The following is a 17,638-nucleotide window of genomic DNA, read 5'->3' on the forward strand; positions in this document are numbered from 1 at the left end:
TCCAGTCGCCACGTCCTTTTTCATGCGACCACATAATGAGCTCTTACATAGGTGTGCTGAGTTTGGTGAAAATATCTCATTCCACTCATGAGTTATAGCCATTTTAGTAAAAGTGGCTCCACCCACTTCGAATGTTTTGGCGGCCCTTAGAGACCGTGAATCGAAATTTCAAAAAAAATTTGATATCTATTGACTCTAGAGAATCTTGCTGCACTGGTTTGGTTCCGATCGGGTAAAAAACCTAGGACTAATTTGAAAAAGTAGCCATTTAAAAAAAATCCGAAATACCCGAAAATTCCAACGAGCTAATCCGAGGCATACAAGACACTTGAGTCTACGCCTAACCGTTTACCAGTTATGAGCCATTTTGTACTTTTGACCGGTGTAGCGCCCCCGTCAGGCCGATCGGGGCAAGCCTTGGTGACATTGTGGACGGTGTGAGTACTACCAGCCCTCAAAGTTTCAAGTCTCTATGACTTGCGGTTTGGACTGTCCGATCACTTTTAAGGGAGAACGCTAATCCTTGGAAACTTCAACAATTACAATAGGGTTTCAGTGCTATGTGCTTGAACCCCTAAAAATTGTACCTAACCCAAACCTTTGAACAGTAGTGTATTTTATTTACACTATATTATAAGGTTTGGAACAGTATGTTGTAGCACATTGCTACAGTTTGTGGCTTCTAAAGTGTTCGGTGTGGTTTTAGGCATATTACTCCGTAGAATCTATTTTCTGGTCTCTAGATATGGCTCATATCAATGGAAGTCTATGAGAGGTTTTTTGCTTGTTTTATTATCAGCCAGGCCAGAATTGTAATAGCACACTCTTCAAAAGGCAACAGAATTCGACATATGTCCAATGCACATGAAAGCTAAAAATCCATTAACCCTATATATGAGCAATAGTAACAGTTATACTTAGTGATTCCCTTTCAATCACATCTGAATGTGCTAACAATGTTATGAGGAAGGTCTGAGCAAGTGGTGGATGGATTACTCTAACTGTAAAAAATGGTTCTTCGAACTTAAGTTATAAATGGAACAGAATACTGGAGTTTGTTTTATAGGAAAACACTATTTTAGTTTTTCTCCTTCAAAATTTCATGTTGTAATTCAATGCGGTAATTGACCCTTCGCAAAGACCCGCCCGCCTTAGTTACTGTTGCTTTGTCCGACAAGCCATGGTGCCGTCACGCCACACAGAGGGAAAAATACATCGCGGAGCAAAGAGGACACTGACAACACGTCGACAGACAAGATAAAGTCCCAGCTTTCAAATTGTGTAATTTCTTTTAAGAAATTCAAATGATAAAAAACGTTTTGTGGCTCTTTAATGTGCAGGTGTGCCTCATACACCCTGAAAAGTGAAGCTGCGGGCTCTTTGATCGCCCCCTGGAGGCTGGATGCAGTACAGGTCATAAGTCTCATTCGTCTGCATTGAGAGGGCGGGGTTTAAGTTAAAACATAAAAATAAATTATGCTTCAAATAAAATTTTCCGAAAGATGGTTTTGGTCATTTAAGGTAGTTGTTATCACGCCGATTTATATTCAATTGTTCGTTTTTGTGATAAGTTTGATTTTAGCTAGCAATTTGGTGGGGCATGTCGATCATGATTCACAGTTGATGGACAGCTTCTCTGAGGACTGTCGGGGCTTCGAGGGGAGATTCAAGATATATAATTAACTATTAATTTTCAAAATGAGTTGTTCAGCAGTAAACTGTACTAAATGACCTACAGGATACGGATATCTGAGCTTTTCTCGGTAACGTTAAATGTGGGCTTCATAAGCTAATTAATAAACGTTATTAGTTAAGATAACACACCTAACGTTAGCCATGACGGGAAAAAAAGCAGGTGATCGTTATCTGGCAGTTGCTAATTATTTTTATGGATATAAAATAATAATTAGCAGGATAAAACTAATGATAGCCTACTCTAATTAATTATAGAGCACTGTCTACAGCAATCGATCTCCTGTAACGTTAGTTGAACTTGATTAAAAATGGCAGGACCGTTTCTAACATTTTAGAGTTGTTTCTAGTGGCATATTATATAGAGTTTATCTACTGAATTTGCTGTTTCAAAAATATTATTGCTCTAGAAACAGAATAGCCTATTATATTATAGGTAGAATTTTAAATTGTGTATAATTTATATAGGCTATTTAAAATACATCAATGATGACGCAGCCGTCTGGGCGGAAGTTTGATACCGCGACTCCGCCTCTGGGCTCCACTGACGATTCTTTCTGCGCATGCCCAGGCTCCAAACTTTTTTTTTTTTGACGTTTTTGCGTAACGTGTCAGCACCCATCGGCGTCCGTTTTGGCTTCAGTTCAATACAATGGAAGGAAGCGGCGTCCAACTTTTTTTACAGTCTATATTACTGTGTTGTGACAGATTGCTGTAGCGCCTCAGCTCAAGAGGCATCATCTCTTCTTACTAGTTCATTTATAGCATCAAATAAACATGAATGAACGAACATGTGAAGGAATGTTGTTTCAAACGCGGAAAGAAGTCAGTACACACCATTTTTCAAGTTCAAGTCCACCGAGGTTAATCTTCTAACTCCTGACTGCTTTGTCAGACAAAATGGCGGATTCGGCGTTAATATTGGTTAGATCGCTTGTCAATCAAACTCTCAGCGAAGGGTCAATTGGCATTTTTTTGTAAATTTTGTAAAAATTACTAGCAATTTCTCAGTGAAAACTGTTTCTACACCAATTTTGGGTTACACTTTATTTTAAGGTGTCCGTGTTACAGTGTAATTATACATTTAAGTACTGAGCAATAATAATTAACTGCATGTAATTACGATAGGGTCATTCCGTGTCAAATCAAACAAATTACGGAAACTTCCCCGGCTCAAATTTTTGATTTTGTTAATATTTTTTCTGTAGAAAAACAAACATAAATAGTGATGAAAGCCAAAATATTAAAAGTATATTTACTGAGTAATCCACTATTTTGTAGAGGGGGGTCAAAATGGGCATTTTTACCTGATATTTGGAGCCAATTTACAGTGGTGTAAAAAGTACAATTTACCAATGTACTCATGGAGCCGCATTAAGATCTCCATATATCTGAGATTGAACCATTGAGTGCCTTTAAAATGAAGATATCAAAAGGAAAGTTTGTTAAGAACCAGAATCTAAAAGGATATTAAGATACACAGACATGCAAACTTGAGGCAAAAAACACAAGAAGTGCTTTTTGCCATTTTTTGAACAATCACTGTTGGCATATAACGAAACAAAGATTGCTAAAGTCAACAGATTTTACTAATAGATCGACCAATCTCTGTGTAAAAATAAAATAATGATGTTGCCATCTTTCTAAAGTCATTTTTACACTCCTCTTATTTGGCTCCAGATCTCAGGTGAATATTGTTATTTTGACGCCCCTCTACAAAACAGTGGATTACTCAGTAAATATTCATCTCTGACATTTAATATTTTAGCTTTCATCACTATTTATGTTTGTCTTTCTACCGAAAAAATATTAATAAAATCAAAAATTTGAGCCGGGGACCTCTGGTTGAGTTGACACGGAATGACCCTATAGGATTAGGGTTTGGTTTAGAGTTAGTTGCATGTAATTATGCATCATTTATAGTTATTCCTATAGTAACTACTGTACATGTAACAAGGACAATGAAGTGTTTTTCAATGTACAGGAGGACAGAAGGTAAAACAAGACAATCTCAAACAGAGACAAATAGTACCTCCTGGTGGAACTAACAGAGCAAGAGCTCCCATCAGACACCTTTCACTTCTACCCACCTTCTGTCCGGAGATGTCTTCAGGCCTTTTACTGCTCGTATTCAGTGTGAATTCTTGTGAACTTGTTGTGCTCCTTAAGTGAGTCGTCTCCACGCCATTGTCAAGTTTCTTCAGCTCTCGATCCATCTGCGGAGCCTCTGAATTCACACCAGACAGAGATGCGCCCGCTCTCACTTCCTCCCCAGCTGGCAGTGATCTTTGGTCCCTCAGATGATCTTCAGCAGTAGACAGGGATTCATGACTGCGGTCCGAAGCGCTGGAGTTCAGCCTCGTTCTCTGATGAGAGCTGTGGCTGTCACTCGACCCTCCGGAGTCCGAACGCTCCCGGTACGATGGAATGACTTCTGAGGAGGGCGAGCCATGATCGCATTGAATCCGTTGGGTCAGAGGGCAAGAGACTTTCTCTCTGACCAAAGGATCTAGTACTAAAACCATGTCAGGGTTCGAGTCTAGAGCAGAAGAGACAGATGCATAGCTGTAAGTACACTATAATAGCTTAGAATAAGTGTGTTTTCACAATTGAGTCTTATTTAAAATACTGACCTAAGTGCAGTTTAAGTGGACTAAAAAGAGAAAAAGTCAAATCATATCATGGTTTCCACATAAATATGAATCAGTACAACTGTTTTCAACATTAATAATAATCACAAATGTTTCTTGAGCATCAAATCATCATATTAGAATGATTTCTGAAGGATCATGTGACACGGAAGACTGGAGTAATGATGCTGAAAATTCAGCTTTAATCACAGGAATAAATTATATTTTATAATATATTCACTTAGAAAACAGTTATTTTAAATTGCCATAATATTTCACAATATTACAGTTTTATTGTGTTTTTGATCACATAAATGCAGCCTTGGTGAGCAGAAGAACACCATCAAAATAAAAATCATACCGACTCCCAACGTCTGAACGGTAGAGTATGTATTAAATGAACCGTGCCACAGACTTAAAGATTAGTTCACTTTCAAATGAAAATTAGCCCAAGTTTTATTCACCCTCAAGCCATCCTATGACTTTCTTCTTTCTGATAAACACAATCTGAGAAATATTAATAAATATCCTGATGCAGCCGAGCTTTATAATGGCAGTGAATGGGACCAACGAGTATGAAGCTGAAGAAAGTGTTTCCATACTCATCCATCCATCATAAACATACTCCACACGGCTCCGGGGGGTTAATAAAGGCCTTCTGAAGTGCAGCGATGTGTTTGTGTAAAAAAGTATCCATATTTAACAAGTTATGAAGAAGTGTTGCCACGGTACCAAAATTCCAGTAGTCGGTACTGATACCATGAAAATTTTACGGTTCTCTGTACCAATTTCGGTACCACAGAAAAATCTTTTGGAACTATTTTACTATTTTATATAGCCTATTTTAAAAACATTAAATATGATTTGGAGTGTGTGTGTGTGTATGTATAGGCTACCTCAATAAAATACATTTAGAAATGTATATAAAAAAAATGCTCAAACTTCCATTTTGTACTGTTGAAAAAAATGAGCATATGCTGGTAAGGTAGGTTTTGAAGCTGGTATGAGCTGGTTTATGCTGGTCAAGTGCTGGTCCATGCTGGTAAAACAACACACTAGCCTGTAAAACTATGAAATAAATAGTGGTAAATAAATAATGGTAACCTAAATAATAAGAAAGTCAGCCTAAATATTATTTTAAAAACATTTGTTCTTTTATTTCCACACAAAGTTGCGTCATATAGCCAAAGTCCCGTTATTATAGTCTTTGATATAACCTACTGCTCTGCGCTTTGAGAAGGATGAGGACACGAGCAGGAAAGAGACGATTTGTCTTTAAAGGTGCCCTCAAATGAAAAATTGAATTTATCTTGGCATAGTTAAATAACAAGAGTTCAGTACATGGAAATGACATACAGTGAGTCTCAAACTCCATTGTTTCCTCCTTCTTATATAAATCTCATTTGTTTAAAAGACCTCCGAAGAACAGGCGAATCTCAACATAACACCGACTGTTACGTAACAGTCGGGATCATTAATATGTACGCCCCCAATATTTGCATATGCCAGCCCACGTTTCCAACATTATAAAAGGCATTAGACAAGGGCAGCCAGTATTAACGTCTGGATGTGCACAACCAAATCATCAGACTAGGTAAGCAAGCAAGAACAATAGCGAAAAATGGCAGATGGAGCAATAATAACTGACATGATCCATGATTACATGATATTTTTAGTGATATTTGTAAATTGTCTTTCTAAATGTTTCATTAGCATGTTGCTAATGTACTGTTAAATGTGGTTAAAGTTACCATCGGTTATTACTGTATTCACGGAGACAAGAGCCATCACTATTTTCATTTTTAAACACTTGCAGTCTGTATAATGCATAAACACAACTTCATTCTTTATAAATCTCTCTAACAGTGTAGCATTAGCCGTTAGCCACGGAGCACTATCAAACTCATTCAAAATCAGAAGTAAACAATATAACAGTATACAATACTCACATAATCCGACGCATGCATGACGAACACTTTGTAAAGATCCATTTTGAGGGTTATATTAGCTGTGTAAACTTTGTTAAGGCACTGTTTAAAGGTCCCATTCTTCGTGATCCCATGTTTCAAACTTTAGTTAGTGTGTAATGTTGTTGTTAGAGTATAAATAAAATCTGTAAAATTTTAAAGCTCAAAGTTCAATGCCAAGCGAGATATTTTATTTAACAGAAGTCGCCTACATCGAACGGCCAGTTTGGACTACATCCCTCTACTTCCTTCTTTAATGACGTCACTAAAACAGTTTTTTGACTAACCTCCGCCCACAGGAATACACAAGAGTTGCGTTTGTAGAGTGTGTTTGTCTCCATGTCGTCGAAACGCTGTTATTTTCATCCCGCAGTCCAATCACCGGGTCTGATTCCGGCTCAAATTGATAGGGTAAAATTAAAGACATGTTTACAATAACACTGAGCGCGTGCATCTCCACGTTATGGTAAGAGGCGTGACCTTTCCGGGCACGGTGCGCTAAGCTGCTGTCGAATCACAACACAGGAACCGCTGGCACAATCAGAACTCGTTACGTATTTCTGAAGGAGGGACTTCATAGAACAAGGAAGTCATCAGCCCGTTTTTATGACAGTGGAAACAGCGGTATACAGATAAGTAAATTATGTGAAAAATACTGTGTTTTTTTACACGCGAAACATGAACACATGTTATATTGCACACTATAAACACAATCCAAGCTTCAAAAAAACCACGAAAAACGGGACCTTTAAGGCAAGCGCGAGCTCTGTGGGCGTGGACCACGGGATTTAAAGGGGCCGCAGCATAAAATCGGCGCGTTTATAATGTTTATAATGACACCTTAGACTTATATTACATCTTTTAAAAACATAATCTAGGGCACCTTTAATAAGATCTTCATGTTATCTCCTGACGTTACAAGCAACTGACACTTGTTGTAAGGTCTGAAGAGCAAGTTTTATCCTCCGCAGGGGCAAGACATTCAGGCTATGTTTGGTTTTGCGCTGTCAGACTAAAAGCGGAAGTAAAAATCACCAGCGTGTGCGAAACGTGCTATAGACAAATTAACTTGACGCACTTTATAAAGTCCAATAACGAGCACAAACTGTGTTAAATAGAAATTGACATGCAAGCAAAAAGGTTTCTGTCCTACGGTGTTTTTCTACTTTACCACAGTAAAGAATGCGAATAGCCTATAATAGGCCTAAATGTGAAAGAAAGAAATGTTTATAAACCCCTGCGTGAGTGAAGATTTGGGAAAATAAACAGAGATTCCATGTGGAATAACTAATGGAATATTGTTAAATTCTCTGCTAATCGGGTGACCAGATCGCGATTCGCAAAACAGAATACAAAGCTTAAATGTATGGACTCACGCACCTCTCTCATTCGGCATGAACCTAAATGTTGTTGCGATGCGATTTCACATTTAATTGCTAACCTATTATTTCTTTTGTAATCAAAGCTTTGTGCTTCACTCGTGTCATATTCACGTAAATACTGCCAACAGCACTATCAGTGGGCACCGAATATATCCGGATTCTCGGTACTACAGAAATGCGGGTATCGTACCATTTTAAAAATTTCAGTACCGACTTGGTACCGAAGTACCGGTACTTTTGACAACACTATTATGAAGTTAAAATATCTAGCTTCCGCCAGACCGCCTTCTGTATTCTGCAAAAACTTTTTCCATAACTTGAATACAGAAGGCGGTCTGGCGGAAGCTAGATATTTTACTTCATAACTTGTTAAATATGGATTTTTTTTACACAAACGTATCGCTTCACTTCAGAAAGCCTTTATTTACCCCCCCAGAGCCGTGTGAAGTACGTTTATGATGGATAAAGCCATTATAAAGCTCGGATACGTCAGGATATTTATTAACATATCTCAGATTGTGTTCATCAGAGTCAAAAACACCTAGGATGGCTTGAGGGTGAGTAAAGCTTGGGGTGATTTTCATTTGAAAGTGAACTAATCCTTTAAAGCAGGGATTCCCAAAGTGTGGTGCGCGCACCCCCAGGGGTATGCGAGCTGCCACCAAGGGGTGCGCGAGAGGAAAAATGTAATGGCGGTCTGTTTTTTTAAAGTGTGATTTTTCCATACAATAAAAAAACATGAACAGTAAACATTTCCTTTGTAATCGCTTTTATTTTAAATAAAAAACTATAATTTATTAGTTTTTGATAGAAACGTAGAAGACAGCTGCCGTCTTCTTCTACGCACTGCTCTTCTTTTATGCACTGCAAGCTAGGCTATATGCGTGCCAACTCATTTCATTCATAGCCTATTGCTGCAATGTTTCTTTTACGCGGCTGAAAATAACCGTGCTTTCTGTTACTGACTACGTTTACATGGACAGCAGTAATCTGATTACTGACCTTATTCTGAATAAGACAATATTATGATTAAGGTGTTTACATGAGTTGCTTTTAGAATATTCCATTCATGTTCCCATTTTACATGTTATAGAACATAGATCGATTAATGGCAAACGTTATTATGTCCCCACAGCACGCTGTCCGACGTTCTCTACAGAATTTCACGTATCATCACCACACAGTTTGTGCCATATACAGTTTTGGGTGTTTTCATTTTTAATCTTACGAAAGCTTCAAGTGCAGTTAATTATTTGACATGCAATACGTGCAAATATATATACGGAGCCCGCACATGACATGCAAGAATAAATAAATAAATTGTGTGCATTGTTGTTTTTAATTCGTTCCCTCGATTTATACATAGAGGGAACAAATTAGTAAATCATTTGCACGATTTAGGCCAGGCTACTATTTATTTTCCCTCTCATGTGTGGGGCTCAGTAAATAGACAACGGTGGATACAAATTCTCCAGCAACAGGCCTCCTGTACTTTAATTCGGCAACTTTTATTCATGTCACCGCGACAAACTCAGAGGTCCTGGATGAGAGATGAGGTGAGAGGAATTTGATTTGTGGCTTCTTGCTTGACGCTTGCTCACTTGTTTGCCGTCAAAACGGTTGACCACTGCCGTGTGTGTATTATGTGTCCTGTGGCAAAATGTGGCGAAAACTCCCACATGACGTTAATAGTGTGATTAAGGTGTGTACATGTCTACAATGCAGTCCAATAATGCGACTAAAATAGGAATACTCCACGTCTTAATTCGATTTGTGTTTACTTCAAGTATGCTGTTTACATGGTCCTTTCTTAATCAGAGTATTGTCTTAATCGTATTAAAATCGGATTATGTAAACGTAGTCACTGAGCCTGTGTCTGTCACTCGTCCTCTTAAAAGTGGAAGCTTGTTCGTAGCTTTGTTGCATTATATTGAAACTTTGTTGATGTTGTTATTGTCATGCGTGTTCTGGTTCTTTGCGCATGATTAAACATGAGTCTTTATATGGCGATAAAACAAAGCTTTGTTGCGTTTTTTTTTTTTTTTTTTGAAGTGGGGATTGGGGGTGCGCCAACCCGGTTGGGACATAGAAGGGGGTGTGCAGGAAAAAAAAGTTTGGGAACCGCTGCTTTAAAGCAAAAAAAAAAATCCCACTGCTAAATAAATGTTATGAATTGCATTTTTCTCTAAAATCATGTTATGGTACAGTAGTCTAGTGTTGTTGAAAAGTATTTCAAATTAAAATTGGTTATCACTTTCTGAATATTATAGACTCAACCAAAAATCTGTAATGTTACCTTTTACTCTTTTTTTCCAGTATTTCATAGGGGTGTAACGGTACACAAAAATGACAGTTCAGTATGTATACCTCAGTTCTGAAGTCTCCGTTTGGTACGTTTTTGGTACAGCAGGGGAAAAACAAACTTTTTTTTTTTTTTAAATAAACTGTGGTTTCCTGAACAAACCGTGTCTGTCTTTAAATAAAAGAGTCTGTCCATCTTGCTGCATCTGGCAAGAACATACACTGCAGTTTATAGTGCTGTTGTAATTGTGGGAAGAGTTTTGAAGTGCTTACACTTTTGGATGCAAAATATTTTAGACTAAGTTTAGAATTATTGCTCTCCCGTTCTATTAGACGCGAATGCACACAACGTCACTTGTTCACTGAAGTCTGAGAAGTCAAACGTAAATTCGCTTGCTGTCAGGATAACCCCTTTTGTGAAATGGAATTTGCGTAAATTTCTAACATTTACAGGTAATTATAGAACCATAAGCTGAAAACAAATATAATAAACCATCTTGTTAGTTTAAGAAATACTGGACCATCAGCAATTCAACATTTAATCAGACAAGCTAATGCAAACACTCATGAGCATTACATGCATACTGAATGTATGAATTCTGAATTTCTTTCAGGAGATTTGCAAGATTTGCATTAGCATGTATGGCGAAATACTCATTCATTCCAATGTATTCTCAACATATAAAAGGCAAATATATGCAGCCAGTCACGGACAAAACGAACAGAACGAAGCCAAAGGAATGTCAGATGGTTATTGTAATGAGCTGTGCATGCTGGGTGGAGATAGGACATTTCCTTTCACATTTCCTGAGTATACGCACACTCAGGGCAAAGGCTGTTTGGGGGAACAAGGACAGAGAATACATGGTGGGTACAGGAAGTGACATTAGCGTCAAACCTTCAGCCTATAGCCCAATATTTGACAACATTACATACATGTACCAGCTCAAATTTGAAGATATAAACTAAAATGGGCTACTTTATGATAACTGACTTTTTTCATTCTTTCATTAAGCTGTTATTGAAAGTTACCAAATTTAAACCTGAGACATGTGACGTTTTTATAGCGTGGCAAAAGCGTCAAAATGCTCATCTGACTGATGATGCTTGAGAGATCCACATTCACGCTTCAGACTCTGGCTGTAATGAGAGAGAGCTAATGCTCTTTTAAGGTAACAGCGTTTCTCAGCAGATCCCTGTAATTTGTAGGAAAGCAGTCTTGCCGACATCCTGATACTTTTCACATCTGGTCAGGAAGTATCGTTCTGTTTCCACCATTCTCAGATCTCTGAAGGAGCAGAGCACAGTCTGTGCTTCTGGGCTGCTTAGTCTACGTCTTCTGTTATTTTCATTGCTTAGAGTCAGGATATACTCCTTAAAAGGCCTTTACAGTAATGTTTTCAAATATTAAAGATTTATGATACATTTTTTTATGGCAATATGCTGCTGAGAAGGTCAAATGTAACATTTAATATTCAAACATTTGAAATACTTACTAGATTGTAACTATAGTTAAAGATGTATATAGAGTAAAACATTTGTTAATAGCAGTCAGAAACTCCCTTAAAGGACTTCCTTCAGTAAATTAAGAGTAAGTGAATATAAATGACACATCTTAGATGTGTAACTGTGAGGTCTTGAGGCTATGGCCTAGTCGAGTGCTTAATTTGATTACCATCTTGTCTGCTTTGTTTACCACAAGAGATGTGGCAGGCAATGAAGTTCAGAGATCCAAACCCCAGACGCATTCTTCAGCTTCAGCACAAAGAAAGGCTCTCCACACTCTCAGACAAATGCTAGGCTATAAAATAGCACATGTCAAACCCAACAAAGTCCCTCAATCATCTCTTTGGATAAACAGATTTGTTTTAGCTGGTATGGAAATCAGGTATTACAGATGCACTATATCTTTTGTGAAAGAAAAATTTTACCTAAAAATGAAATTTACTCTCCAAAAGTGAAAAGAACTATATATTTGTATTAAGTACTAGATGAACTATATATTAAAGGGTTAGTTCACCCAAAAATGAAAATTCTGTCATTTATTACTCACCCTCATGCCGTTCCACACCCGTAAGACCTTCATTAGTCTTCAGAACACAAATTAAGATATTTTAGTTGAAATCTGATGGCTCTGTGAGGCCTCCATAGGGAGCAATGACAAGTGATTTCAGCCGTTGGCAGTTTGACATGTGATCTGAATCATGATTCGATACACTGATTCATTTATGCTCCGAAGCTTCCTGAAGCAGTGTTTTGAAATCGGCCATCACTATATAAGTCATTATTTTGGGTTTTTTTTTGGCACACCAAAAATATTCTCGTAGCTTCATAATACTAATATTGAACCACTGTACTCACATGAACTGATTTAAATATGTTTTTAGTACATTAATGGATCTTGAGAGAGGAAATGATTCGGATTTCAACTAAAATATCTTAATTTTTGTTCCGAAGATTAACGAAGGTTTTATGGGTGTGGAACGGCATGAGGGCAAGTAATAAATGACAGAATTCTCATTTTTGGGTGAACTAAACCTTTAATCTTTCCTTCACATTTTCAGGTAAATTGTATATACTCTAACACAAATGGGATTTGTATGGAAGCCCATTTCTGCCACATAAGAAAAAAAAACAAAAAAAAAACACTTTATTTATTTATTAAATCATAATTATGACATAAAAAGTCATAAAAGTCTCACTTTTGACATCAATTATGACTTATACAATGACATTATGACATGATTTCAACTGATCAACTTTTTATCTCATAATTATGGCTAAATATGTCACAATTTTGACTTAGTATCTCATAATTTCATAACTGACTGAATTTAGACTTCTCAGTTATGACTTAGTGTGTCTTCATTTTGACTTTCTAATAATTATGACTAGAATTTTGGCTGTCATAATTATGACTTTTTATCTCAATTTCAGCTGTCAATTGACATTTTATCTCAACTTCTCATAATTATGATTTAGTTTGTCACAATTTTGACTTTCTCATAATGACTTAGTACTTCATAATTTCATAATTTTTTGTCATAACTACGACTCAATTTTGACTTCTCAATTATGACTTAGCGTGTCTTCTAGTGTTGTCACGATACTGGAATTTCTAACTTCAATATGACACCGTGAAAAGTATCAATATTATAAACCATTTTTGATACTACGGGGGGAAAATGCTGCATATACTGTAATATAGATATTTTTAATCTTTCTTTTTTTGTCCATCCATTGAAAGTCTAGGCAATCAAAATTTCTTCTTAAGAGATCACTTATATGATAAAGCTTTTAAGCTTTTTTCATATATAAACAATGATCAATTACCATTAAAATTCCCTCACAAATGTTTACAATGGGGTAATTTACAAATTGCTGTTCCAAATTATTGTTTGGTACAACAATACAAATTAAATAGTTTTTATTTTTCTCAGGTAGGTCTAACAGTAGTCTTCAGGTAAGAAACTAAATAAAAAGAAACAAAGTAATCAAATTTAAAATTACATTGGATAAACTTCACTGTAAAAATTAAATACAGATTAATCAATTAAAGTTAAATAAGTTAATCAGTCAAAAGCAGTAAATGATTTTCTCTTTTTCTTTTGTTGTTTGATTAACATTATCAAAATAGAGAGTGGCGTTTATTAGGCTGCTGTCACTTTAAGACCTGACACATGCACAGATCCAAAATACTGTTAGTTACATATTCTTCCCGAACTGTTTACAATTTTGTTTACGATAATACTCAAGATGGGCATTGTGACATTATTTTTTTTAGTGTATTTGACCATTAATAGGCTTTGAAAAAGAGATCATTTTGGCACTTGTAAGTCAGAGGCGTCTTTATTATGTGTGCTGAATGAGTAGAATTATGTGCAATCCTGTGCCAAAATTCAAAGCCAGTCACACCAACCCTATTTAACCCGAGTGAATGAGACGACTGAATGAGAGGAGGCGGGTGCGTGTGTCAACTCGTTGTTGGAGAAGAGAGCAAGAAAGCGCAGCTGGTATCGGTGTTGATACTGCAGAAAGGAGTATTGGAATCATTTCAGATACTAGATATTTCGAAATATCAATATTTTTGACTTTCTTATAATTGTAACTAGAATTTTGGCTGTCGTAATTATTTTTTTATCTCATTTTCAACTTGACTCACAATTATGATTTAGTTTTTCATAATTTTGACTTTTTTCTCATTATAACAATACTTCATAATTTTGACTTATGTCATTATTATGATTGTCTGACTTTGTCATGACTTTAATTTCAACTTAAATGACTTAAATGTCTTAATTCTGATTTTTTTTCATAATTATGACTTTAATAATTTTGACTTTTTAGATCATAATTTCAAATTTTTACCTCATAAGCCTCTCCTTCGCCCAGTAATAAATAATTCCCAGAAATGAATACATGTGATTTATTCCTTTAACATTTTAATATTAGGCAGATTATGAAGTACTGTGGTATTACCACCTGACACCATCACTGTACTACTGTACCAACATAGTGCTTCATAGGTCTTCAACTCAAAATGTGTTTAAATCTCTGACCCAAACTTCATAACACTTGCAAGACAAAAGCATGTCCCCTCCCTCATTCTCCACAATGCTCTTCCCTGTCCTGTCCCAACCCCAAACTTCCTTTGTCTCCATCTGAATAACAAACAGTGGCTTCCCAAAATGTCTAATTTCTGCACTCATTAAGGCCGTCTTTGCTTGGCCTTGCTCTCACCCTGGCCAAAATTACTGGGTTGTGCAGCTGAGTAAGGACCACTAACACCACAAATGTCAGGGTCACAGGAAAGGAGTTTTACTTCAACAGACTGTGTCTAAATATAGGGGTTGACCTGAAGGGGCGGGGGGTATGAAAGTCTGTTTGGCAGACATAAAATGAGCTTTACATCTCTAGGGGCACTGAATGCCCATAGTCTACCTCTGTGTGGAATGTTTCTATACTTTTTTTTTTTTTTTTTTTGCAAGATTAAACTCTATTCTCAGATGATTAAGTGATTGTTTTGTGTGATTTAACTTGCCTTCTCTGTGGTTCTCAATTCTCTCTGATTGGCTGATGAGTGCTTCTGCCTTGATGTTATCCTGCTCGATCTGCAAAAAACAAACAAATAAGTAAATAAACTTAAATTCATTGCCTCTGAAGCCCTATTCAATGACAAAAATCATACTGACTATAGATCAAGATAAATGTGGCTAAAACACAAAATTCCAGTTCAATAGAAATTCAACCATCAGAACTGCATACAGATTGATTTTGGACAGAACAACTGATTGGTTAGTAAACCATCTTTCATGATTAACATGCAATGTCCAATTTGACAAAAAGTGCAAAAGGTGTTTAATTCAAGCAGAAGACGTCATTTCATTGGTTTGAGTTGTATACTTTATTTGTTTTCTGCATTTTCCGGCAGATGGTTCAGTGAGTGCCAGTGGGTTTTCAAAGTGGATACTCATCTGTTCTTCAGTCATGATGTAATAGGTGTGTCCCAATTTGCATACTTATTTAGTATTCTATGCAGTTTTGTAGTATAAATAGTGCGAGTAGCGTTCACACTGAAAATTCCAAATAGAAAAAGTACACTTTAAATACCCGGACTATGACACTTCATGCACTCAACTGTCGCAGCTTTAATTATGAAGCAGAATCTGGTGTTGATTGACAAAATGAAACAAGGCATTTAAATAGTGCTTTACTATGTACTTCTGTACACCCAAAGGGGTCTCTCCTCAACCACCACCAGTGTGCAGCATCCACTTGGATAATGTGACGGCAGCCACAGTACAACGGCACCAGTGTGCGCTCACCTCACAACAGCTATAGGTGGAGAGGAGAGAGTGATCGAGCCAATCCAGCAGATGGGGTCAATGGAGGGAATGTGGCCAGGACACCAGGGTTACACCCCTACTCTTTTAGGACAAGTGCCATGGGATTTTTAAATGACCACAGAGAGTCGAGAACCCGACTTAAAGGATTAGTTCACTTTCAACTAAAATTTTCCTGATAATTTACTCACCCTCATCCAAGATGTCCATGTCCTTCTTTCTTCAGTCGAAAAGAAATTAAGGTTTTTGATGAAAACATTCCAGGATTATTCTCCTCCGCCAAAACCACACTTTCGTATTCTTCAAAAAGCTTACGCTGTATGTCCTACGCCTTCCCTATTCTACTTACGGAAAAAAATGGAATTGGCGCTGCGTTCGTTCCGTAAGTAGAATAGGGAAGGCGTAGGACATACAGAGTAAGCTTTTTGAAGAATACGAAAGTGTGGTTTTGGCGAAACCACTTGGAAGGCGATCATTTGTTGAAAATGAAAATGAAAATCGAAAATGACCGATCGTTTCGCTAGATAAGACTCTTATTCCTCGTCTGGTATCGTTTAAAGCTCTTTGAAGCTGCACTGAAACTGTAATTTTGACCTTCAACTGTTTGGAGGCCATTGAAGTCCACTATAAGGAGAAAAATCCTGGAATGTTTTCATCAAAAACCTTAATTTCTTTTCGATTGAAGAAAGAAAGACATGAACATCTTGGATGACATGGAGGTGAGTAAATTATCAGGAAAATTTAATTTGAAAGTGAACTAATCCTTTAACGTTACATCGGACGGGTTTTCTGGGCAGAGATGGAGATGATGTACCATCTTGACTTTACACGTTTTCTCTTTTGAGAAAAAAAAAATAAAGCCGACTGACACTCAAAAACGGCCTGACGGCCATTCATTGGCTTGGTGTGTCCCGTCCTTTGGGGTGAACTATCCCTTTAACCTTTCAATTTCAGTCAGATTTTGGCCACCATCATCCCAATTAAACAGAATTTTTATTTATGCTGACAGCTTAAGACTAAAACAAAAGTACCACACCACTGGTTGAGCAAATGAAAGCTCAAACTAAAGCAATGTTCTGATAGGGCCATAAAGCCACAGTGTTCTGGAGAAACAACCTACTAATGACTTATTATTTGTCGCCTATACACAACACAGCACATTCATTATATATATTATTACAATTTCATTTAGAATACATGAACAAATTAATAAAATGAAAATGAGCGGGGCAAATGGGCCAAAACGAGAATGAAATGTTAATTTGGTGCATCATGTGTGATTTTTTGCATTAATATAAAAATGAAATGAAATGAACCAAAACATTTCTTGAACAAAATATGTATTTTGTGATAGGCAGGTCATTTTGTTCATGCAATTAGGTAGCCCTTAAAAGAGACAATTGTGAGAAAAATATATATATAAACTTGCAATTGTGAGGGGGGAAAAAAAAATTCACAATTTCGAGATGTTAAGTCAAAATTGCGAGATAGGAACTCGTAATTGAGAGAAATAAAGCCAGAATTGTGATATACACATTTTTTAATCCATGGTGGCAATAGGCTTTCATAGAAATGTCACAAATTACACAAATTTTAAAACATCAACATTTGTTTCAACATGCAAAATTGCAATGAAAGCTGATAAAGAAATAACATGCTGTGCAGATAACTTAAATTTATGAGAATATTAACCCTCAGGGGTCTGAGGATTTTTGGGACCCTGGAGAAGTTTTGACATGCCCTGACATTCGTGCTTTTTTCAGTTGTTCATAAACATATTAAATGGAAAAAGTGTCATTACACTGTATTCAGCACAAACTAGG

General features: G+C 36.8%; 1 protein-coding gene across 6 annotated transcripts in view; it reads right to left on the reverse strand.

The window, feature by feature from the left end:
* Positions 1–17,638, reverse strand: part of smtnb (smoothelin b) — an 88,906-nt gene that overhangs the window by 45,132 nt on the left and 26,136 nt on the right. For all 6 annotated transcript variants that reach the window (XM_048189825.1, XM_048189824.1, XM_048189827.1 and 3 more), the window contains 2 exons: positions 15,014–15,083; positions 3,783–4,231 (listed from right to left, as the gene is read on the reverse strand). In XM_048189825.1, coding sequence (XP_048045782.1) covers positions 3,783–4,231; positions 15,014–15,083 — 519 coding nt within the window. The remainder of the gene's footprint in view (positions 1–3,782; positions 4,232–15,013; positions 15,084–17,638) is intronic.

The sequence above is a fragment of the Megalobrama amblycephala genome, linkage group LG4 (genome assembly GCF_018812025.1).
Source record: "Megalobrama amblycephala isolate DHTTF-2021 linkage group LG4, ASM1881202v1, whole genome shotgun sequence".
Taxonomy (NCBI): domain Eukaryota; kingdom Metazoa; phylum Chordata; class Actinopteri; order Cypriniformes; family Xenocyprididae; genus Megalobrama; species Megalobrama amblycephala.